General features: G+C 34.9%; 1 protein-coding gene across 1 annotated transcript in view; it reads left to right on the forward strand.

The window, feature by feature from the left end:
- Positions 1-2,666, forward strand: part of LOC131856849 (uncharacterized) — a 79,214-nt gene extending 76,548 nt beyond the window's left edge. Inside the window, exons 2-5 of the mRNA XM_059208786.1 lie at positions 1,921-2,019; positions 2,268-2,366; positions 2,442-2,543; positions 2,619-2,666. Coding sequence (XP_059064769.1) covers positions 1,921-2,019; positions 2,268-2,366; positions 2,442-2,543; positions 2,619-2,666 — 348 coding nt within the window. The remainder of the gene's footprint in view (positions 1-1,920; positions 2,020-2,267; positions 2,367-2,441; positions 2,544-2,618) is intronic.
- Positions 2,667-27,101: the final 24,435 nt, after the last annotated feature.

Below are 27,101 nucleotides of genomic sequence, written 5' to 3' on the forward strand. Positions count from 1 at the left end.
CACCACCTTCCTATTCATAGACAATTTTTAGCTTAAACTTGGTTACTAACTCAAATTAGCTAGAACCCTAGGGGAAAGCTTCCCAAATGGGTTATAGAAGCATAATAAAACCCTTCAAACATTGAGATGGAACCTCTGACTATGTCCCTCAGTAGTTCCTTCATAACCATAGCATTTTCTTAGTAGGTCTCCATTTTGAGTTTTAGGCACATAACTTTCTTCACAGTGAGGATGAGAAAAAAGAAAAGAATATATAGACACCCATTAAGGAGTTACTTAACATATTAAAAATATCTTTAGGTTGTTTCAGACCACATAAACCAAAATAGGACTGTCATTGTTTTCAGGGGCTCAATTAGCCCCATTTTCCAAAGCAACCCTTCTAACTTTGTACTCAAATTTCAATCCAACACTTATATAAGTTGGCATTCAACTCCAAACAAATTTTTCAATTGGTTTTGGGTTCCCAAAGTTCTAATCTAACACATTTTCATTAATTTGTAGTCCATGGTCCAAAACTAGGTCTGTCACATAGGGGATGCCAGGCCTAAATCCTCAACTTTCTCCCACCAAACATGATCTCCTACCCTGCAAATAAAAAAATCTTAAAGTGTAAATATAACCATAGCATTCCACCTGGTTAATTATCTACCCACGATGGAATGTGGAAGAAATTCACATTTTTGTGTCCAAACCCTAGGTAGTAAGGGTTTATAGATTGTTTCTACAAAAATACTCGTATCTCCCTCAATTCTGGATGGAAATGCACCAAATCACCACAAAATGAAACTATACTCCCTCTAATTTCTACCCATGTGAGTCTTCAGCCTAGAAAGTAGCATACAAACAAGTAAAAATTATTGCAACACGAAGGAAGTAGGAAAATTGTAGGAAAATTAGAATTGTTTGTATTGAATCACTTCAAAAACTTTATCAACCCATTTCCTCGACCCAAAGGGGGGAATTTAAACAATTCTAAGTAATTTCCCAATGGTTCCCAACTAATTTTCAAAGTGAGTGACCGTTGGGTTTCCTTTTACAATTTTTACAACATTAACTTGGAAAGTTGCAAAGCAACTTTTGCAAGATTTTTACAACTTTTGTCATACTTGGTCAAATGACCCCAAATAACATCAAATCATCCTAGATGCTCCTAAATAGGCCCAAATAATCACTTTTTACATAATTAGTCACCCTAGGGGACACCTTGACCACATCGAGCAACAATATGACAACATTTTCCCAAATAGGGCCAATGACCAATCCAACTCACCCATTGGGTTCCAAACTTATTACAAATGGTCCATAGGACCTTATTGAATCAAAACATGACAACACATGAAAATTACATTAGAAATCCTCATGGAGGTATAATCCCATTAGGTTCTCTTGCACCACTTCTGAAGTAGTTCATAGTTCGCACGAGCATGGTACTATTGTATTGGGTGGCGATGAGAAGCATAGGGAGGGTATGAAGAAGAAAAAAGAGAAGGTAAATTTTTGCATTACATTCATATCTCATATTTATAATCAATTGATAGCTTACATCGATGCTTGTATTTTGATAGGTTGCTTGTGGAACACTACCTGGTTCGCGTGATCATAGTGTTGTTTAATCGAGAGGTGACAATTGACATAAGGAGAGAAAAAGGAAGAAAAAAAACTAAAGGTATATTCTTGCATATCATTCATATCTCGCATGGGTAATCAATTTGTAGCTTACATTCATGCTCCTTTTTGACAAGCTTCATTTGAAGAAGTACATTTCTTGCATAAGCATGGAACTGCTCAATCGCAAGGTGACAAGCAGCATAAGGAGGAAAAATTAAGAAGAAAAAGGAGAAGATATGTTCTTATATTATATACATATATCGTGTGCCTAACTAGTTGATAGCTTAGATTCATGCTCCCATTTGACAGGCTGCATCTGAAGCACCTTTCTCGCATGAGGATGTCGTTGTTCAATCAGGAGGTCATAAGAAACACAAGGAGGAAGAAAGGAAGAAGAAAAAGGAGAAGGTATGTTCTTCCATTACATCCATATCTTGTGTTCCTAATCAATTCATGGCTAGCATTGATGCTCCCACTTGATAGGCTGCATTTTAAGCACCTTTATCGCATGATGATGGTGTTGTTCAATCAGGAGGTCATAAGCAACACAAGGAGGAAGAAAGGAAGAATAAAAGGAGAAGGTATATTATTGCATTACATCCATATCTAGTGTGCCTAATCAATTGATAGCTAACATTGATGCTCCCACTTGACAGGCTGCATCTGAAGAACTTTTCTCACATAAGGATGGCATTGTTCATTCAGGAGGTCATAAGAAACACAAGGAGGAAGAAAGGAAGAAGAAAAAGGAAAAGGTATATTCTTTCATTACATCCATAACTTTTGTGCCTAATCAATTGATATCCTACATTAACGCTCCCATTTGATAGGCTTCATTTGAAGTAGTACATTGCTCGCATGAGGATGATGTTGTTCAATCAGGAGGTGATAAGCAACATAAGGTGGAAGAAAGCAAAAAGAAAAAGGAGAAGGTATATTCTTGTATTACACCCATATCTCATGTGCCTAATCAATTGATAGTTTACATTGATGCTCCCATTTTATAGGTTGCATCTGAAGCACCTCACTTGCATGAGGATGGCAATGTTCAATGAGGAGGTGAAAAGTGGCAGAAGGTGGAAAAAAGGAAGAAGAAAAAGGACAAATTATATTCTTGCATTTTATTTTCAACAATCATATTGTATGATGGTTCTTTTAAGTTTTTATTATTGTTAATGAGTTTTGGTGGAATGAGTTAGTTCATAACTAATGTCCATGTCACCTTTGAAAGCCCACATTCTCACTCAAGTAATTTAGTTAATTATAAGTCAACTGCAGCTCGAATATTTAAGTGTCATTTGAAAGGGATGTATGTGTTTAATGATGCATATGTACGAGAAATGTTTTTACGTAATCACTATCCTATGTCTTTGGCCAACTTGTTGTATGTCTTAAGTTTTATGTTTATATGGGCAATGTTTTTACATATGCATTGTTGGTCTGTGTCTTTGCCCAACTTTTTGTTATTGTCTTTGATGATTGTGGATTTGTGTCTTTAATCTATTGATGATTAATTGTTTTGAGCCTTTCATACACAAGGCTAACCTCTTCAATCTCCTTTTGTATGTATAGAACCATTGTTTTGTGTAATCAATGATAACAAAAAAATCCCGATTGTCTTCAATCACAATATCCCAAACATTAGGTTATGCACCATAACTAACAACATTCCTAACTTTGTAACAAAGCCCCTCTAAAGCAGTGCATAGAGCGTCTAAGAATTGTGCTCTGGATGATAATAGTGAACATGATGAAGGCACTTATGCTATCAGGGATCATGTTGAGCTTCGATTGAAGGGAGTGCTTGTTGGAAAAGGCAAGGTGGTTGTCATGGGAAGTGGTGTAGTTTGCCACAATATTCCACTCCCATCGGGTACTGTGAAAATCCATTTTGTTGAGGTGCTTGACGTAGATGTCAAGCTGCCTTATCAACATCTATTCTCATATGTCTTGGTTGATTGATTGGATTCATTTGAGATATGGAACATCTCAGACTTGGCCTGGTCCTCCTCTTTTGCACAAATTAATGATGGCCAAAGTTCCTTTCAAGAAGTTCATGTCACAATTTCCTTTACATCCCTTGTATTGGCATATTCATTGGGAAAGTTCCCATTATGATGTCACAACTCATCTATAATGTCTATGGTTTCTTGCATGATACACACCTCACCATTGATGATGTGATGGATGAACCCCTTCCAACCACCACCACAAATAAATCATCTATAGAGCTTCTTGTGGTATGTCTCAACATATTTATTACACAAGATGCTATTTTAATGGTGCAACTCATATGTTTTGTTTATGGTTTCGTGCAAGATGAACACCTCCTGATTACCAACATGACAAAATCTCTTGTAGAGAAGCCTATGGTACGTCTCATTCTTTCTTTTATATCCATTGTACCAGCATGTTTATTGTCCAATTTCTTGTTGTATTGGTGCCTCTCATCTATTTTCTATGTGGATTGTTACAGGATCAATGCCTCATGATCACCAACATGCTAGAAAAGTAGTTTGAGGTACGTCTCATAGTTTCCTTCATATCCACTGCACTAGCATATTCATTGCACAAGTTCCTATTGTATTGGAGTTACTTATCTATACTATCTATGGGTTCATGCAGGATGATGACCTCCACTATATGAAGATGAATAAATTTCCCATGAAGCAGCCTGCCATTGCAAGGTGATCAAGTGGAAGGCTTCGATCCCTTGGGATCACACCTCCCGAGATACATAAACACCCTAGGAAAAGAAGTAGATTCTATGAAGGCCTTCCCTCCATTGCACAAACTAGAGAGCAGAGGATATGATGAATATATTATTTTATTGTGTATCTCTCTCTTAATGCTTGATTTGACATTTCCAACATTGTTTTATTGCTCAGTTGGACAATTCTGGACATCATCTGCTTACTTCAGTTGAAAAATTTATTTTAGTTAGCATGTCTAATTACTTTGGTCATAAATGTGAACATTTGTTTCACATATTGTTGGATATGTCTGTATTATTTGTTTAATTATCAGTGTACTCTTGTTTTATTGTTCAAATATCAATATGTTCTTGCATTTTTGAATAAACTTGTACTCTTATATTATTGTGTGAGACGCACATTGTGCTTTTCATATGGAATGTGTGAGAAACACACCGTGTATTATTCATATGTTGTTTATGCAATTGTTTCAGGTGCTCAATGAGGATGTAGCATTCCATACATATGGGCCCCCAAAAATGAAAGTTTTTCTCATCTTAGTTTGGCACCTTGGATGAACATTATTGGTTCTAACTTTTTCAACAAAAAAAATGTCGCAAACATTATACCAAGGTCAGTACAAAATCTCCCAAAATGGCCCATGTTACTTTTGATGAACATTCAATGTAATCTACACCTATCATTAATGGAATTAGATTAGCTTCATTTTTCAAGTATTGACTCTTTTTTGTTTTTGGTTTTGTTTGGGTTCTCTAGTAGTCATTTGGTGGACTAGTGGCTAGCATTCTAATGAAGGCAACTGACTGAACAGGTATGAGAGGTGCAAGAGATGTTGGTGTTGGGTTATCTCTTCCATTCTTAGTATGATCACAAGATGCAAGAGGCTATCATATTTGCAAATGAGTGTCATGGAATAAGAACAACACATATAGGATCTCTCCCATCATTGCCAAATATAAATCTCTGATGCACTGGATTGTAAAGATGGAACATCCAACTGATGTTTTCCAATCTCTATGCATATCATCAGTACCTATAGGGTGCTCGATACCTCTTTTGTAAAAAAAAAAATGTACAAGTTTTGTTTAGTACAATTGTTTTCATGGGGATTTCTTGTTTTCAAGTCTATGATAATAGATCAAGCTTGCCTCTAGCTTGGGAATAATGTTAGTTGTAACTTAGTTGCATGCAAGTTGTTTGGTTTGATGATGTATATGTTTTTTGAAGATGATGTAGAAAATTGATTTAATACGACTACATGAATACAAAGAAATTGTTGTTGCAATTGTTGATTTGGTGGATTTGGCCTTTGGAGTTGATCATTATTGAAGTTGTAATTTTTCTTTATTGCTCTATCCAATAAAATTAATACATGAATTAATAATAGAGATGACAAAAAACATTGGTGATTATTTTAACGTAATATTTCTTTAGAGACACTCATAGTACTCAGCCAAATGCCCTTCAAGAGGTTTCAATATAGCTTCAATTCAAAGGTACCCAAAATGGTGATTGCTCATTGTTTTGTCAAAATGGGAAAACACTGCCTAAATGAGACACTCAAACCTAAAGCCTTTTTTCTCCACAAAAATGGCTTCATCTCAATTGAAATAGATTATGAGGGTTCCCACATTTTCCTAGGATCACTTCTTGAGGTTTAGACACCATATCCCTCACCTAAGACACAAATTTGTGATCAAAGGCACTGGTTACTTAAATTGTCACAATCTATCTTATTAAGAAAGTCATACTAAGGACACTCCAAATAACCCAATAAATCCATTCAAAACATAGGAAAATGAATTTGAGGCCTCCATAGATTCTACAACACCTTCAGTTATTGCAAGGAACCCAAATTCCATTTGTAGCATGTAAAGAAGTCTTTAAACTTTCATAATTAGTTGATACATGTATCATATCAAACCAACAATCCTAATTTCCCACGTGAAAACCTACTCCATTGGTCCTGCAACATTGAGGCGTGATAAAATATGTTTGTACAAACCTTGAAACCAAATTTTAGGATATTTCACCATACAGATTTAGAGATATCACATTTTTAAGGTTCTCGGTTTACCCTAGGTAGGGTTTTAACCAACTTTTACACAAAATGGAATATCTCTCGATTTACTAGATGAAAAATTATGATACCAGATTCAAACGAAAGCTAGTTCAATTCTCTATCTTTTTCAAACATTTATTTATCCTCAATACTCTGTACAATCTGTACATAAGAGAGATAAGGGACTGAAAACTGGAAATTTGCACACAAAAGTAGACTTTTATTATGCAATCACAACTACAATTCATCCAACCCCTTAGGTCAAGTATACAATGAATATTTATGCTAATTCCAATCAATACACAACTATCCCTTAACAATATTTATAAAAGTTACATTACAATAATGGAAAGTTGCATTACAACATTGATAACACTTGAACAACTTTGGCAACTTTCATCGTAATTATGGCACCAAACCTTATGAATCCCAATGACTATTCATGGTCCAAAATGACCTTATTAACTGGAAACAACACAAAATTAGACCCATGCAAGACACATTCTCCATAACATCTTCATCCTTGGGTCAAAACGTGGTCAAACGCTTATGTGGACCGCTTCTATGTCGGCATTGTGGACCACCTTAGTGTCAGTATTGGGTGAAATACCAATCGCGTGTTTAACATCACAAAATACACCTGCAGGATGGCGAGGCTATGCACCTTTTTCCATTTTATTATCCCGCAAGATCATTTTACATTAGACTTCCTTCCTGTGGGTTGGCAAGATACCTTTTTCTCCACTAAGGCTATGACCCCGTAGAGTCTTTCTTCTCTAGTCTTCCTTGTCAAAAGATGGCGGGGCATAGTGAAAAACATGTTGTTTGATCTATTATGCAAGTATTACCATTATTTCCAAGATATATCATGTGTCATAGCGAAAAGAGTCATATCGCTATAGCACCAAGGGCTGACAAGAAACAAATTGGGCTTTATCGAAAGAAAGGTCACATCGAAAAAGGAAACTTTGTCGGCAAGACACGTTTAATGTCACATCAAAACATGGATATCAGTGTGACCTTGAGGATCTACTAAGCCCGAAATAAGTCTCACCAAAAGAAAAAGTCACATCAAAATGAAAGGGTGTCGAAGAGACTTGTAGGATCTCTCATCAAAATAATCGGTGATAAACACAGTGTGTTCTACAATCACTATTACACCTTTCCTAAGTCAAGCTAGTTCACTTAGTGCACACTCCAATTTGAGGTAGAATAGGAACATACTATGTTGTTTCTTTTGTTATAACAATCCTAATAATGTCAAAAAATCAAGTCCATAACATCATCAAAGGTAATAGGGTATAACAATCCTAATAATTGTCATAATTACATGCCAAAATATGTCAAAAACTACCCAACTCTACTCAAAATTATTACATGCCAAATCTTAGTTTACTTTTCATTTTTTGTTATTTAACATATTAGAGCTATTGTTAAGTGAATAGGACATTACATCTCTGATTACACTAAGATTCAATTTATTGGTTGACATATGTCAGATAGTTTGAGGCATAAATACTTTTAAAAAGGCAATCAATCATTGTTTTTACAACAGGAACAAACAACATAAAAAAAAGCCAAAAGAGTGACCAAAATACATTACTTCCATATAAATGTATTACAAAATAGCCGCAGTTACCAAATAAAAGATACATAAGTATGAGCATCAAAAAAATTTGGATTGGATCCTCAAAAATCTACTTCAAGATCTAGGTCTGCATCCCATACGAAACAAGTTCGTGTAGTCGAAGACCAAGGCAAATGTTGCAAAATCATAACAAACACTACCCATCCAAGCATCAGGCACTAGCTCTATTAACCATCCTCTCATGTTTCTGTATGTCATTGTGCTCGATTCAATGATCCTAGGCACCTGCTATGGCCAAAACAAAATATTGCATTGAGTTTCCTCTACATAGCACCAACGCTTCCTCGTTGTCACATACCATTGCCAAGTAGAAATGTTGAATTGAAGTATAGGGTGGCTCATGCATTGATGGTGCATGTTGGCATGCAACATAGGGAACTCATTTGCAAGAAGGGCCCTCAACCTACATAAGAAGACATTGGTGGTGTGAATTCAATATGTTGTAGCAATAAAAAAGCAAAACATATAATTAGACAAAGGTAAGTAGAAAATTAATTACAAAATAGGCAATATATATCTAAAAACCTGAATCTCTATGCAAAATGATGCAGAGCAGAACATCAAGTCAAAACCAACACAATTCAGCCACCTAGGATATCTCACAAAAGTTCAAAGTGGGAATCATTCTCCCAACTCACCTATCCATTCACTAGACCCCAACTCAATGACAATTTTAACACAACCTTAGGACAGACCTCAAAAAATTTCAACCTTTCAAAGGAATGATTCTAAAGTGACTAAAGGCATCATAAAAACACTCATCATACCCTGGTTTAGACCCCATGACTTGCTTTGAGGGGAGTTGCTTCACAACTAGGCTAGACTCCTTGTAGCCCTACTTAGAGGTTTTTTCCAAAGTAACTCTTTGTATGGATAGTTTTAAGACAAAAAAAGACCATTTATGGATACCCTTTTGGCTGATATATAACATATCCAATTTTCCCTAAGGGTTGTTTTGGAATGGATACCTCTTTTTTAGACTGGTAATGTGCTTTTAGGCCTAATTAGGCCACTTTTACAGAGAAAGTGTTAGAAATACAAGTGCCAAACTTCAAACCTACACTCCTTAGTCTCAAAAACATCACATAGGGTCCCAATAAGTATTTTTTATCCTCCACTTCCACTATAAATTTCTCTCCAGCAAAATCCCACTTCTACCTACACTCCTAAGCCCAACACATGAAGATGTTAGGCTAGGGATTGCTCAAAAATGTCCCAAACTTCATCTCTTGCAAAAATCCTTCAAATCCCATGTGGATCAACCCTATCCCACCCATTCCACCGATTTTGGCCAAAATTTCAATGTTAGAATGGTCAGGTATTCACATTTTTCACTTCAAACCCTCAAAACAAGAGTTTTAGGGCTGTTTCCAATGAATCGCTTATTAAATACTCAAAAATTAATGAGACTTCACAAAACCAGTGCCAAAATGAATGGAATTCACTCTTCTTTCAAATTCATCTAGTCTTGAGTCATTATCCTTCCATACCAGCACAAACTAATCACTGCAACAACAAAAAAATAGTAAATGCAGGAAAATGATGTAGTTTTTATTGCTTTCCTTTAAAATTTGCATCAACAATCTTTTCCTTGAGCCTGAGAGGAAAATATATAAGTTTATCAAACACCAATGGTCCATAACCAACTTTTAAACTACTAACCATTGGTCTTCCAAACAAACCAAAATTGCATAAAATGTAACACTGCAACTTTTGCAACATTTTGACAAAGTTGACAAAACTCAACACCTGGACCCTACATGAAACAAATATATCAAATATGGTCCTAATTGACCTTATTAAATTCATGAAATGAAAAAAATCAACCTAGAACATCTATTGACAACATTGGAGTAAAATTGCTAGGGTGCCCTGCACCATACAACGGGGGTGAAAAAGATTTCATTCTCCTGATGAAATGAGCTCATAAATAAGACTCCATGTTGTTTGATATCATCCTCTAACATCCAAGTAGCATCCTCATTTGGGATTCTTAGATTGTGTCAAAGTGAGTAGAGAAGTATGCTCTTCCCTTATAGGGAACCACAACCTCACACCTCACTTAATTCATGAGTCTAATTGTCTTGAATAAACTATATAGTCTATATGTCTAAGCGTGTGATTTAAGTAACAAAAGTTGGTCCTAATTCTATCTCATAGCTTTGTCAAAAATAAGGTATCAAAGCCTGTAAGGAATCTTGCATTCCAACTTTTGCATTAAAGTGAATACAAAAATTTTCATTGCATTTTCACAATCTGTTTATCTTAACCTACATCTTGAATCCATAGTGGTATACAACTCCTTGTATTGACTCTCCTTATTGTCTCTCACAAATCCCAATGTTCTCATTGTAAGTCCTAATTGAGTAAGATCCACATTTTTATCCATATCAAGGCATTGCTAGTGGATAGATTCAAGCAATAAGACTTGTGACTCAAGTGAGGATTTGAGCACAAGTTAGAGCATACTAGAATTATGGAGCCATTCCCTAGTAGTCAAGACCAAATAGATGCACGAAATGTTGAGGCAAGTTTCAAACACATTTTCACACAATTTGAGCAAGATTTTTGTTTGCAAGGTTCTTCTTCAAATGCTTTAGAAGATTATAATGATAGATTTATTGATAAAGAATTTAGAGTCCCTAGAATAAAAGTAGTTGATATTTATAAAGATATACCTAAGGGTCTCCGGAATATTTTTGATTATAAAAGTGCAAGTCATTGTAAAGTAGTTGAGTTACAACATGTAGTAACCAATGGGTCTTAAGGGAACTTAAATTTATTCACTAAAACCAAAATTGGAGAGCTCCAATGTCAAGCAAGAGCAGATCCCCAAAAATTTTAATACATGTATCTGTCATATGTAAGAATAGGGATCGTAGGTCAATACCGAAAAGAATTACCTATCATTGTCTTGATGTTGTTGAAAGATGCTATAATTACCAAAACCTCCCATGCACTCTTAGGGGGGTCTTGTGACTCTATGGAAAATGGTCCAATATATATTGATTGTTCTTTAGAATATTCTGTCAGTTTAAAATATGCAAATTTGGATGATGTCTTGACCTACTATTTTAAGGCCATGAACTTTCTTATATTGGGCCCATGCTACAACCTAAATTTGGGTAAGATATACACATAAATACACTCTTTTCCTCCTTCACTCTTCTCCATCCCTCCGAGTTACTTCTTTTGAAATATGATTTTTATGAGAATGGGAAAAAATTTCCTATAGTTATTAGCATCATGGGAAGATCTCATGTTATTCCTTGAGACCCAATAAGAACCTCTTCTCCAAAGACAAACAAAAGCAAGTTTTTCAGTCCAACTAATATAAACTCACACTTTAATAGTCAATCAAATATCCTACTAAAAATATATTGTCTTGTAGAGGATATTTCTATTCAGGTTAGCTAATCACCACTAGAGATAACTTTCGAAACCATTTTTTTATGGCTTTTTGAGGCTAGAGAATAATAGTGATCTTCAAGTTTTGGGCTAAGATAATGGTGAGAAATCAAATTTTTTTCTGGTTATTTCATGTTGTAAAAATTATTTTAAGTTGTCACTAATGTCAACCTTGTTGGTTTGGATGAGGTACTTAGTTGTAATTTGGTTCGAAAATAATTATGTAATGCGCAATGGGTATAAGTTTGTGTAGAAGATGTGTGGTTGTATGGAGTATTTTTATAGATGTTTATAATGACAAATTGTGATATGTTCTAGCATTTCTAAATCTTTATTGGTAACTTATATGAATTGGTTTAGTTTTTTAAATTAATTGTGACTGTTTCGGTGAACAGTCTACCACACTTTATGGTCCACTCTGTGATGGATAAGTATCAAATGGTTACATGGTTTTAGAACATTTTTTGTGAATGAATATTCTCTTCATATCTCAATCTTCAAGTGATCAGGTGATCTATAGTTGAAGCTATTTAACTCTAAGTTCTCGATGATGTTGTTATAGTACAACGGTATGGATGAATGTGTTGCATTCCTTGGTTATAAGTTGATAGAGTATTGTGGGTGGTTTTTTTTGGTTCCCTAATGTATTATGTTTCTTTCTTGGTCATTCACAAGTATATTTGGTGGTCTTCAAATTAAAGATTGTGTCTTTTGTGGTGGTATGAGTTAACTATGTCATCATTTGGGGCCGACTCTTGGTGTTTTGGTCCATGCAGTAGCATGCGATAGCATGGGAAGTATTTTGGGAGTATTTAGAAGGTGTCTCAACATGGTGTGACTTCAAACATTTCATTTGCATTGGAGGTTGTTTTGGGGCTGATGGTGTTAGATTTGTGTGAATGTTGTCATTGTTGTCATTGTTGCTATTGATGTCAAACCCGGTGATCCGGTTGGACCGGATGTAGCATATTGATCAGAGTAGTGATAATGAACAAATAATGTATGTAGTGACCAAAGTAGTGATAATGAATGGATAATATATGTAGTAAGAAGAGCAATGATATTGAATAGATACTGAGCAACTAAGTATCTATGATCTACTGGATTTATTTTTGGAAAATCCCTTATTCTGGAATCTAGTAATTGCTAGTCATGGTTGAAGTTGTATCAATTGTATTGCTACCCAAATGTTTTTATTGCATTATGAATTCTATGCTCTGGAATATGTGGTATTCATATCTTGAAGTTGGAAGTTGTTATGCTTGAAATTTGTGCTTATGGGTTTGTATATATAGGTCTGGTAGACCCTTGTTGTGTTCTGGTAATTGAAGCGTGTGTTCCTCTAATTGAAGCGTGTAAAACATATGTAAAGGTCGACTTGGTTACTATGTTTTTGGTCAAGGATTAATTGGGAAACATGTTGATCTGATAAATGTATTATTGTGTAAATCATTTATGTATATATATATATTGTATACACATAAAAATGGCTACGAGCGATTAAATAAATATTTTATATTTATTTAATGTTTATTATTCTATTTAATAGTTAATTTGAAAAGATTAATTAATTTAATTGAAATGTTTTATTAATTAATTCATCTATCCTATTCCTCTAATTAATTAAATATCTAATATTTAATTATTCTTCTGATCAATTAATTGAATATCTAAATATTTAATTATTTCCTCCAATCATTTGAATATCTAATATCTAATGGTTATTCTTTATCCTATAGTCTCAAATATTAAATAAATCTTAATTATTTAATCTCTTTTCCAACTCATTCTTCTATCTCCACTTCATCTTCCCTTTGCTAACTCATCAATCATGTGGCTAAAGATATTAATATTTCTTAAATTTTAATTCATCATTTATCTCCAACCTCCAAATTTAATGAAATATTGTGTACGTACACATATTTCTTAAATTTTCCTCTATAATCCCTCCAACATCCCTACATCTTAGGAAGGACTTGAGTCCACTTGTCCTCTCATGCCTAAATCTTCTCCAACCATCTCTAGATTCCCTCAGTCAACAACCCAGTCAAGGTGAGATGAGTGACACCTATCTTCTCCTTCCCCCTTTCTCTCAACCTTCACCTTTGTTCACGACCATCCAAATTTATAGATCTGATCATGATCATTGATCCAGGCCACATCATCTTATCCTCTCAAAGTCTATAAAATTGGGAGTTTGAGTTGAGAAAGAGTTAGTCTTCAAGTGAGTTTTCAAGCTAATCATTTGTAAAAACTAATGCATCTGTGAGTTTTAAGCTTGAAGCAAATAGCATAATGATTTAGCGTAGTCATTTTAGCATTGCATATCATAGTATCAGTTATCAGTCCATTCTTCATATGCCATCTTGGAAGCTATCAGTACTTGTCTAAGAGCACACCATCAGCAACCAGGAACAGTGGAGTTAGTACACAATGAGACATAAATCATGAAGGTAATAATAGTGTTTTTATTTTCTATCAATTTTATTTAGTTTCATTGGTTGAGTTTTGATTTCCTGTAGCATTTCCTTTGTATTTTGTGAAACTAATATGTTGTAGGTAGTATTATGATGATGAAATTCAAGTCCACACACACACACATATATATCTGTGTGCAATTAATGGATTTCGTTGACCCTTAAAATAGCGAGCTGGGTATACATATGTATATATATGTATGTATATGTGTGTGTATGTATATATATGTATACATATACACACACACACAGAGATATATATATATATATATATATATAGTTGGAAAATGCACACTCTAATGAGATATTGTAGGTGATTGAAGGTATTGTCAATGATGGCAACCTTGCAATCATGTGATACCGATAGGTAGACACCGACATCGGCACTAGCACTGACAGACTCTACACCGACATATAGAACACCGACAGTGAAAAGAACACGGACACCCTGGCCGACAACAGTTTTGTGTTAATGTATTTTGTAATTAATTGTAAAATCTTTTGTAAGTCGACATGGCGGACTGTAATATGACTCATATATGTATGAGATCATTGTAGATCATTTTGTAAGAGAGGTATGATGCAAAATATGATGTAAAGGTAGCAAACCTAATATGTGAATTATTGGATAAGGGTTTATGTATGTAGCAGAGCTTAAACCGGTACTGAATCTGGCATAGCAGATGCTAATCTAGAGCACTACAAGACATTGGATTAGTATAATCCACTTTTGTAAGTCAGTGTGACTTCTTTTGTAATTGAGCAGTGAGCTTTAGGCACGACCTTCTTGCATGTGCGGGCCCCTATTGTAGCAGTAATATTCTCTTATTGGCCAGTAAGTGAATATTGTGGGTCACAAATCCCACCAAGGTTTTTAACACACCGGGTTTCCTCGTTAAAACATTATGTTACGGTGTGTTTTTATGTTGTGGTTGTTATTCTTATTTGCTGCATTATTTCTGGTTTACCGATACACAGTTTTAATATGCTTTTCATGTTATAAGTTAAGAAAATATTATTACCGGTCAGATACTGATTCACCCCCCTCTTAGTATCTTTGGGAATCCTAACAATTTTTATCAGAGCCCGGTCCTCTATTTTCAGAAGCCTAACAACTTGAGGAAGATCTTGACACCGGTAGAGATGGAAAACTTGAGAAAGCAATTGGAAACAAGTCTTTCAGACTATGATGCAGAAAAGGTAAAGAATATCAAACTTGAGGATGATCTAAAGGCTGCTCAGGATATCATTCAAGAATTTCAAGAAAATTACACTATAGCAAGGAATAAAAGAAGAGAACTTTGTGAGAAGATGCAGAAAGAGGAAGATGGAAAGGAAACTCTTAATGATCTGGTAAACAAGCTAAGACAAGAAATCAGTACAGCAAAGAATGAGATGCAAGATATGACTATGAGATTTTGTAAAGAAATTGAAGACAAAAAGAAGAATGAAGAAGACTTTGTTAGAAGACTAAATGATGCTGAAAATGAAAGCATAAGACTCAGTCATGAAAATGATATGTTGAAGACAGATTTATTGCAAACACAGAATGATAGAACTGAACTCATGAGACAGAAAGGAATCTTGGAGTATGAACTGACTGGTGCAAATCAACACAAGGAGAAATTCAAGAAAGGTTCAGAAGAACTTGTTGACATGCTGAAGAATCAAAAACCTAATGGTGATAAAAATGGCCTTGGCTTTGAAACTGGTGAAAGCTCTGGTACTGCAAACAATCATGATCATAGCAAACCGGTAAGACAACCTAATGCTTACAAATTCAATGGGAAATGCTTTAACTGTAACAAGTATGGTCATAGAGAAAATCAGTGTAGATCTAGAAATTATCAAAACACTAATACACCCACCGGTCAATGTTCTAAATGCAACAAAGTTGGTCATAGCTCTGAAAATTGCAGAATGAATGTAAGATGTTATGTTTGTGGAAGATTTGGACACTTATCTAATCAATGCATAACACATACCGGCATAAGATATGGGAAACCTATTCAGAAAAACAATGTGACTTGTTATGCTTGTAACAAAATTGGACATATTGCAAAATTTTGTAGAAGCAAGTCCCCACCGACAAATAACAAAGGTCCTAGTTTGAAAGGTAAAGAAAAGGTTGAAGAGGTAAAGCAAGAATTCTCAAAACAATGGATTAGAAAGTTAGATCAAAATGTTGAAGGGAATACCCCTCCACTAATAGAATAGAGTATCACTCCACCAGTAGGAGACTCTTCATCTAACTGAAGGAAAATCCTTTGGGGGTTTAGCAACGAAATAAAATATGCTATTATTCCCTCGATTGATGGTGAGAAGTTGAAATCACTTCTATACCGGTAGCTAGTTAAGTTGTGACTTAACTGACAAGCATTAAATGTGGTAGTTGGAGAAAATAACATTATAAAGCAAGTGTTTTGGCTCCTTTTTCATTCACCAAGCATTCAAACCTTTGAGAGCGCGAAAATTCCTGAGTGAAGGCATCCTTAGCAAAAAAGTGAAGCAGTTCATCAAAGCATTCATCCTAAAGGCAGATTGAGGTATTTATAATCATGGTATCTTCATCCACTCCTGAATTTATTGTAAACCCTAATGTTGTTGAAGTTATTAAGCATCCTAGACCTATATTCAAACTGGTTCTTGAAATAGCGAAGAAAAATGATAGCATAGGTGCATTTTCTCAAATTCCTAAGGGAGTAGTATATGTTGAAGACCCTAGGATGTATATACATTATCATATAGAGGAATTAAGTAATGATGAAATCAAAAACATGTATAGCACTGTGATTTGTGATGAATCTAGAAATATCAAGCTAAAACATAAGATAGTAGAAACCCTAGGTTTTACTGAAATCTTTAGTGTCCCAGATTTTCCCAAGGATATTATAAGGATTGTGCTAAGCAAAGTTCATGGTGAATTCTTCTGGTTGGATACAATTCATAAAATCACAAAGGAAGTCATTAAGGCAGTAACAGGGTTACCTTCCACCGGTAGCAGACCTGACAAAATGAAGAGAGTCTCAAATGACACAGTGATGGATTTAACCGGTGCAACATTCGACAAAAGGTCTCTAAGGGTAAATGATGTAAAGGACATAAATGTGAGATTTATTAGTATGATATTAGGTTATAAAGCTACACATGCAAATAGGTTGAACTCAGTTTCTAGCCTATGTATCAAAAGTGCATATGACATGGTCAACAACAATGCTAGAATAGATGTATGTGAATGGCTCAAAGATGAATTGATAGACAATCTAGAGAAAATTAAAGGAGATAAGAAATGAACATTCAGATTTGGAAATTTACTTGTTTGTCTGATGATGTACATAACTAAACAAGTACCCAGTATTGGTGCAAGAGATTTTGGTTTTGACATTCCGGTAAGAAAACAACTGTTGGATCTATTGAGCAATATGGGAGAAAACCAGGAGAAAAACTTAAATGAACACTTTCAAGAACTAAAGGCTCGAATGAAAACTAGAGTAAGACTGTCACAAGCTATTGTGGACAAGTATAAAAATGAAATTTGTTTTGTAATAAAAAAGGATGAAATCTGGATGGATTCAGTTGTCCCTAGAACTATCCGGGTAACTAAAATGGGCTATGAGACAGATGACAATATTATTGAAACTTATGCAAAAGCCCTCCTTGAAGCACCCAAGGAACCTACTGAGAAAGTTTTTGGAAATGCTGAAACAATAGAAAGTGGAATTCAGTCCAGGAAAGGGTTAAGAAAGTTGAAGCAATAGTAAGAAAAGGAATCCGACAGGCTAAAGCAATTAAAGAAGATGTTTTGAAGCAAACTGGTATAAAGGAAAGTGAGTTGGAAGAACTTCAACTGGAAGCTCATCTTTCACTAGTTGGAACCTCCTCTGAGAGTGGTATTCCTGCAATATTTAAAAGGGTAGAAAGGAAAAGAAAAACCTCACCGGTACCCTCACCTACACCCAGGAGAACTAGACAAAAACAACAAGCAATTAGGCCTCCAGTAAAGAAAATGACTCCTAAGAAAAAGAAGGTAAAACAGGATATTGCTTCATTGGATAAACTCTTGAGTGAAATCACTGAGGATGGTAAACTGAAGAACATCAGTAAATTATACAACACATTATCAGCAGATGACAAGGAAAGCATAGAAAATAGTGTAATCTTACACTTAGATATTTATAAGAAATTTTTGATTCAAATTGTTGATGAAATACCAAATGATCTATATAGGAGATTAGAAGCTAGAAGGTTAGCAATCGTTGAGCTGGACAAGAAAATTAAGATTGCAAAACTACTTGCAGTACATCCAGTCAACTCAACTGATGAAATAGATAAACTTATCAGTGAAAAAAACTAGACAATATTCTCCATTGCTCACTGGCATGTAGCACTGATGGTAGGTAGAGTAAATGAAGTCTCTAAGGAAACAACATATGCATGGGATATATTCTTTGTGGAAAAAGAAAAACAGGAAGAATTACTCAGACCAAAGACTATTAAAGTATATCAAAAGGACAAGGATAAGGGGAAAGGTAAGGTAGGTGGTCCTCCAAACCTGAAAATAACTAATAATGTAACCCCACCTCCTTTAGATACTCCACCGGTTGATACTACTGATAGCCAACCAGCCACATAGAGTATGGAGACTCCACTAGAGGATACAAATCCTGAGTTTGAAGTATTGTATACTGTAAATATAGACACTCAAGAAGTAAATGTTGTGGTTGACAGAGAAACCACTGAGGACAAGAAGACTGATGTGACTACTGAGTCACTGGCTGCAGAAGTTGAGATAAGTATAAAAAACCCTACTCAAACAGAGCAACCAACAGAGGATACCACTGAGAAACCAGTAGATACAAATGAAAAACCATCAGAAGAACCGGCTAAGGAAAGTACATAGGTACAAATTGAGACTACATCTGAGAAACCGGTAGTTGAAAGCTCAGAGAAACCCTCTGAGATATAGATAGAGAAACCAAAATAGGTATAGGTTGAAGCATAGGTTCAGACAGAAACAGTGCCACTAGCCAAAACTGAAAAATCCTAAACCTTTGTTTGTAGAAATGCAAACACAACCTGACCTACCAGAGGTCGAATCAAGTAAGGTGATTACCACAACCGGTAGCATGGCTATTGTGAAGGAAGTTGGACAGACATCTGGTACTTCTATGGCATAATCCAGACCTACAAATGTAACAGAGGTCTTATTGGATTCAATAAAGAAGATCACAGAGTGCAATGCACAAGCCTATAAGGATATTGATGATACAATTCCCATTCTTAAACTGATAGCACCGAAGTGTATTGTAGATAACAAATATTCTTTAGGTCAACTAGACACGTTGTCTAAGTTCATCACTGACAACATATTGACTGTTGATCAAATAAATGAGGATACATTTAAAGAGAGAATGATTAAAGAAAAAGAGAAATTCTTTGAGGAAATTGTGAAGAAGAACAAAGAGAAAATGGATACCCTATTACCGGAACTTGGAGAGATAATTCTTGACTTCAAGAAACTATACAGAGACACTTGTAAAACAAACATTCCAACAGAGGATCTAGATAAGGAAATCAACAAAGCACAAGATAAGATTAACAATATTGCTGACAATTTGATAGGTACATCGGATTCTTTTTTGGAGATAGAGAAGAAGATTGAAGAGAAAGAAGAGAAAATCAAGTAGTTAGAGAAGGACAAAGAAAGAATAAAGGATTTAAAATGTAGACTTGGTCCAAAACTAGATTACCTCATTTCTTTGAGAAAAGAAATATCTGAGGCTCTAGTTCCCAGACTAAAGACACTGGAAGAGAAAATGCACATATTGACCGGTACAGTGCAGAGAACTCAAGAGGCACTAAAAGATAGCAAATCATTCAGTAATGGTTTAAATCTGATTTTGACAGATATTTTTCAGATTATAACCCACCGATTACAAGAATCCAGGTAGGACTCCACTGACAGTGAATGACAACCTTTGTCATTGATGTCAAAGGGGGAGTAGTGTGATGAGAAAAATGGTCAGAAGGAAGTAGAGATTATCTGCTCAGGGGGAGCACACATTTTTGGACATACAGTTTTTGGCAAGATTTTTTTTGGACTTTAATTTTTGGATACATTCTTGAATTTTTCTCATGAGTGTTGCCATCAATGCCAAAGGAGGAGATTGTTGGAAAATGCACACTCCAATGAGATATTGTAGGTGATTGAAGGTATTGTCATTGATGTCAACCTTGCATTCATGTGATACTGATAGGCAGACACTAGCACCGACACCGGCATTGACAAACTCTACATTGGCATATAGAACACTGGCACCGAAAAAAACACCGACACCCTGGCCAATAGCAGTTTTGTGTTAATGTATTTTGTAATTAATTGTAAAATATTTTGTAAGCCAACATGGCGGATTGCAATATGACTCATATATGTATGAGATCATTGTAGATCATTCTGTAAGAGAGGTATGATGCGAAATATGATGTAAAGGTAGCAAACCTAATATGTGAATTATTGGATAAGGGTTTATGTATATAGCAGAGCTTAAATCGGTATTGAATTTGGCATAGCAGATGCTAACCTAAAGCAGTACAAGAAATTGGATTAGTATAATCCATTTTTGTAAGTCAGTGTGACTTCTTTTGTAATTGAGCAGTGAGCTCTAGGCACTTGGCCTTCCTGCATGTGCAGGCCCCTATCGTAGCAGTAATATTCTCTTATTGGCCAATGAGTGAATATTGTGGGTCACAAATCCCACCGAGGTTTTTCCCACACCGGGTTTCCTCATTAAAACATTGTGTTATGGTGTGTTTTTATGTTGTGGTTTTTATTCTTATTTGCTACATTATTTCTGGTTTACCGGTACACAATTTTAATATGCTTTTCATGTTATAAGTTAAGAAAATATTATTACCGGTCAGATACTGATTCACTCCCCCCCCCCTCTTAGTATCTTTGGGAATCCTAACATATATATACATATAATTTATATATATATATATGTTATACATATATATACATATATATATATATATATATATATAGAGAGAGAGAGAGAGAGAGAGAGAGAGACATATGGATGTGTATGCATGACAAAGTATGAAGTGTGTGAGCAACAGAGTAGTGGTATGCAAGGTATGCAAGTAAAGCGATTAGAAGCAGTATGTGAGAAATATGTAGTATGAACAATGGAGTATGATGTATATGTAAGAGTGAAGGTGTATGTGGAAAGGTGCGAGTGCAATATTGCAGTAATTCTTTATTGGATCTGTTGTAAAAAGTTGAATTGAAAGAGTGTAGATAGTGTTGCAGTAATCCCTTACCAGATCTATTGCAGGCAGTTGTGGATAGGTTGGAGAGATCCCTTACTAGATCAACTATGAGTTGAGTTGTTATCTGAGCTTACCTTGGAATTGACCTCATGGATTTGGAGATGCAATTACCTTTAGTTCACTTATTTCTATTGTAGTGAGCATTCTGACAATGAGCCTTATTGTATTGTGATAACTTGAGTTGCGTTGTAATGAAGTAGTGAGCCACCCCTTTTTGTAAACACCATATAACTATTTATATTATCTTGAGTTAACCCTCTTTGTGGTTTTTCCCATTTGGGTTTTCCACATATAAAATCTGGTGTCTATCTTATGATTATGTTGTTTATTTATTTTGCATTACTAATTCATGTTGATGAGATTAATTTCTAAGGTTAAAATATCAATAAAAGTTTTATTGTTGTGGGAATACTAATTCACCCCCCCCCTCTCAGTATTTTGGTCCATTCAACCATTCAACAATTGGTATCAGAGCCTAGTCCCTTGTTAGCTAGCTTAACTAATTGAGGGAGATCCTTGTTGGTTGAATCATGGCACCGATGAGTATGACTAAAAAATATCAGTTGAATGAATAATTGAAGACAACTCTTGAGGATCTATAAAGTGTGGAATCAGAGAATGAATAATTAAAATAAAATGTGAAGGTAGTGAATGAATGTGTGCAGAAGCTGAGAGAACAGATCCAAAAGTTCAAGTTGAGAAATAACGAGGTTAACAATCAGTTAAAGTAAGCAAATAAAACTATTAGAGATCTAATGATGAAAATAAAGGAGAAGAATTATTGGCAGTCTACACTCTTATGAGAATGATGGTGTTGTCATTGATGGCAACCTACTGGCAACCATCTGGCAACCATCTCGCACTCATCTGGTAGAGCCATTGGCAGGCACTAGCATCGGCACTGACAACGGCATAGACATCTACATACACTTGTAAATACTTCACCGATAGCAGCTACAATGCATATCGACACCCCAGCCGACAGGGAATAAACTTTTAGTTATTGTATTTAATTGTAATTATCTTTTGTAAAGCCGACAAGGCATATTGTAAAAGACTCATATATATGCATGAGATCTTATAGGTCATTTGTATGTATGGTATGGATAAGAGTTGTGAATTATGTATAAGGTGATATAAGTGACAACGAAGGTTTTGGTTATAGAATGAGCTTAAACCACTACTGAACCTGACATAGTTGATGCTACTTTAAAGAAGTACATTATATTGGATTTCATAATCCACTTTTGTAGTCAGTGTGACTCTTATTGAGCAGTGAGTTGTAGGCATGTGCAGGCCCCTCATTGTAAGTAATATTTATTCATTGGCCAGTGTGAATATTGTAGGTCACAAATCCCATCGAGGTTTTTCCCACACGGGGTTTCCTCATTAAACATCTTGTGCTATGGTGTGTTTTCTATGCTATCTTTGTTGTTCCTATTTACTTCATTAATTCTTATTTACTGGTACACTATTTTGGAATGCAAAGTTCTTAATAAGGTTAAATATTCTGCTAACCGGTTAGATACTGATTCACCCCCCCTCTCAATATCTTTGGGACTATCATTAATCCTAACAAGAATAAGATGGAAGAAACTCTGAAGGATTCAATTAAGATAAAATCTGAATAATGTGAGAAGTTGGAACAAGAAGTGAAGAAACTGAAGGCAAAAACTAAAGTACTTTAAAGTAGCAAACTACTAGAAGACTTGATTAACATGTAGAAAACTCATGTAGACAAAAATGGACTAGGATTTCAGACCAATGAATGTTAAAATTAGAATAATAAATAAAAAGGCAAGGAAGTTAAGGTAGAAGCATAAAAAAAAACCTGAAGATACAAACAAAATCCAAAATCAAAGATCTATTGCAAGAAGATTGTTGTTTCATCAACTGAATGCACAAAGGCACCCATCATTTAATGGTTATTATTTTCAATGCAATAAATTTGGTCATAAAGATAAAATGTAAATGCATTAAGGAAATAAACATTCAATCTTACAATTGCAAGAAGTTTGGTCACAAAATAAAATACTATAGGAATCTTGTTATGAGTCAGAATCATTATCCAGTTGGAATGAGTAGGATGAATAGTAATTTTAATGGATATTGTCATCTATGAATGGTTATGGTCACAAAGATAATCGGTGCAGGTCGAGAACACATTCAACAAATTCAATGCAGAGGAACATCAAATGTTACAAGTGCAAATAATTCAAACATCATGCTAATAAGTGTAGAAATGTGGTTGGTATAGAGAATTCTATGGCGAAGAATGTGGTCAAGATTGGCGAATCAATGAAAAAGGAAGTCATGGTTTGGAGAAAGAAAGAGGTAAATAATGAAGGCAAGCTTGGTGTACTGGAATCCAGTGTAGGCACCTCTTCCTCCGATAGCTGAATTTATTGCTTTGGCTTAGAGGGAGCTACCAAGAAAAGTCTTTCATCTTCCCTTTTTGAAGTAGTTCATGTTGAGGATCATGCATGACTGTGTTTGATATGAAATCTAGTAATTTGGTGAGCATGTTGACGCCATTGACAAGACACTCTTTTTGGTGAGTAAACCCTAGAAGTAATTGGCAAGATAAATATGAGAACTCAAGATCATTTTCTACATTATGCGAAGAAAAGAGTCTAAGGAGCGGAGTATCAGTTGAAGAGCAGAAAAGTAGAACAAGAGTTTACATCATTGAATCCAAGATGATCATAGAGAAATGAGTAGCGAAGGATTTTAATATCTGAAAAAGGTACAATTAGATGAATTCAATCATGAAAAGATTAGGAAAATTGAGAGCAGTTTAAGTGAAGTATAATTACAAAAAGTTAAGGAGTTAGGACAGAAAGGATTAGATTTATGGAGCGAATTCCCATGGTTTGATAATGAAGATGTAATCAGATTAATCTTAAGTAGAGTGAAGAATGACAGTATTGTATTGAATAAACCTTATTAAATTATGAAAGACATCATTTCAACTATTACTGGTCTATGTGACAAAGGGAATGTACCGGTTAAAAGGATTGTAAATAATAAGGAAGTTGAAGCCCTAACTAGAGTAACGGAAGATCAAAGAGCGCTATTGATTGACAAAATCATTAATCCTGTGGTGAGGTATGTTGTGTACGGTATCTCTTATAAATTTACTTCAAAAATAGGAAAGGTTCTTCCTCAGCTATCGTTGTATATGTTGCACATAAGCTTTCTATGGAAGATACAATTTTTTTATCTATGTGAATTGTTGAAAAATTAGTTGTTAGAAAACATCAAAATGACAAAGGATCAAGGTTACCCTTTCCGGTTTGGATTGTTGCTTGCATGCTTAACAATATATTTTCTAAAATCCTTGTCATTAATGAAAAATGTGTTATGGGAGTCTCAAGTCCTAGTTGCAAGACGAGTTTTTTGATATCTAAATGGTCTAAAAAAGAGAGAAGAAGCTTGCGATAATTACCTTAGGGCATTTCAGAATGTTTGGTATATTGGCCCAGTATCCCCTGTTACTAGTTCAGCTAAGGAGAGTTCAACATCCAAGAAGAGGAAGAGGAAAGATGTGATGTCCACTGGTTCTCCAGAACCTAAGAAGTAGAAGAAGGATCAAAAGAAGAAAGATATCATTGAAATTGTTGATCTAGAATCCCCCGTGGAAAAGAAAAGTTGGCTATTGTAGAGAAAGAAGGAAAAGAGTTAGATGAAGATGAAGATGAGCCATTTAAGACTTTGGATTTGTTAAAAATCATTTTTGGTGGAGATGAGATAAATCAGATTGGAGAATTGTGGGCTAATGCTATTAAGCTAGATAGAATTGAGAAAGCTTTAATAAATCACATGCTCTAGAAAAACCTTAAAATTGAAGATATTAGCGATTCTCTTCCAGAATCTTTGTTTGAGCTAATTAAAGAATGATTAGAGACCTCTTTGTCAGTATAGATAATATGTAGAACATGTTGGAAAAGAGATGCATTGAAGCTCAAATAACTTTAACTGAATATATAAAGGAAATGAGAGACTGTATTGAGAGTGCCATCAGAATATATAGGCATTGTCTACAATGTTTGGCTGCTAAGATTAATTTCAAAGCAAAAGTTGAATCTGTTGAAGGGGAGTTGAGTTTTATTGGTAAGACATTTGATTTTCTAAGTGATAAAGATGGTGATCAAAGGAAGAAAGTAAATTTCTTGTAGTCTAAGTTATTATCTTTGCAAAGGAAGACGAAAGATTATGTGAGCATTTTATGGAGAGTTAAGGAGATTGTTGATGCTAAATTGGAACACTTCTCAACATTTCTTAATGAGTAGTTGAGTATGAGTAGGATCCATCTACTCCAGATAGTATATCTCATGCTATTGATGTGTTGGTCGAATGTAGAAGCTTGTCTATTAGCATCAAATTGGCTGTACATTCATGGAAGGTTCTCCTTCCTGATCTTAAGGAGAAATGCAAGCAGATTTTTCAAAAGAAAAGTAGTTAAGGAATTTATTTTTGATATACGTTTTTGACATTTTTTTGTTGTCGAACGCATTCTTTTTCTTTTTCATCAAAGGCACCCTTTGTCCTTAATGTCAAAGGGGGAGAAAGGTAAATGGAGAAATGGAGAAATATGAGTGATATGAGTAAGGGGGAATTATATGCAGATATAAAGATCAAACATGTTTTTGAGATTGCTCTTTTTGAGATGTTTTACAATCAATGAAAAAAAGGGAGATCGTTAGATTTGTGTGAATGTTGTCATTCTTGTCATTGATGTCAAACCCAATGGTCTGGTTGGACCGAATGTTGCATATTGAGCATAGCAGTGATAATGAAAAAATAATGTATGTAGTGAGCAGAGCAGTGATAATGAACACATAATGTATGTAGTAAGTTTAACAATGAAATTGAACAAATGTTGAGCAACTAAGTATGTATGATCTACTGGAGTTATTTCTGGAAGATCCCTTGTTCTGAAATCTATTATTTGCTAGTAGTGGTTGAAGTTGTATCAATTGTATTGCTACCTGAATGTTTGTATTGCATTATGAATTCTATGCTCTAGAATATGTGGTATTCGTATCTTGAAGTTGGAAGTTGTTATGCTTGGAATTTGTGCTTATAGGTCTGTATCTATGGGTCTGGTAGATCCTTGTTATGTTCTAGTAATTGAAGCATGTGAAGAAAGCGTTAAAAGATTTGTAAGGCCAGACTTGGTTACTCTATTTTTGGTTAAGGCTTAATTGGGAAACGTGTTGATCTGAGAAATATATTATTGTGTAAATCATTTATTTTTGGTCAACATATTATCTCATTGTATCTGCTTATTGGTATATATATGTATATGTGTGTATATATATATATATAATCTGTTGATCTGCGCAATGTATTATTGTGTAAATCATTTATTTTTGGTCAACATATTATCTCACCATATGACAAATTATGAAGCGTGCGAGTGACAGAGTAGTGGTATGCAAGGTATGCAAGTAAAGTGAGTAGTAGCAGTATGTGATTAATATGTAGCATCAAAAATGGAGTATGATGTATGTGTAAGAGTGAATGTGTATATCGAAATGTGTGAGTGCAGTACTATAGTAACCCTTTATTGAATATGCTGCAAGAAGTTGAATTGATAGAGTGCAGATAGTGTTGCAATAATCACTTACTGGATCTATTGTAGGCAGTTGTGGATAGGCTAGAGAGATCCCTTATTGAATGAGTTGTGAATTGATTTGTTATCTGAGCTTACCTTGGAACTAACCCCATGCATTTGGAGATGTAATTACCTTCAGTTCACCTTTTGTCTATTGCACTGAGCATTCCTGGAAGTGAGCATTATTATATTCTGACAGTGAGTCGTACTGTAATCAGGTAGTGAGTCA

Source organism: Cryptomeria japonica, chromosome 7 (assembly GCF_030272615.1).
Source record: "Cryptomeria japonica chromosome 7, Sugi_1.0, whole genome shotgun sequence".
Classification (NCBI taxonomy): Eukaryota; Viridiplantae; Streptophyta; class Pinopsida; order Cupressales; family Cupressaceae; genus Cryptomeria; species Cryptomeria japonica.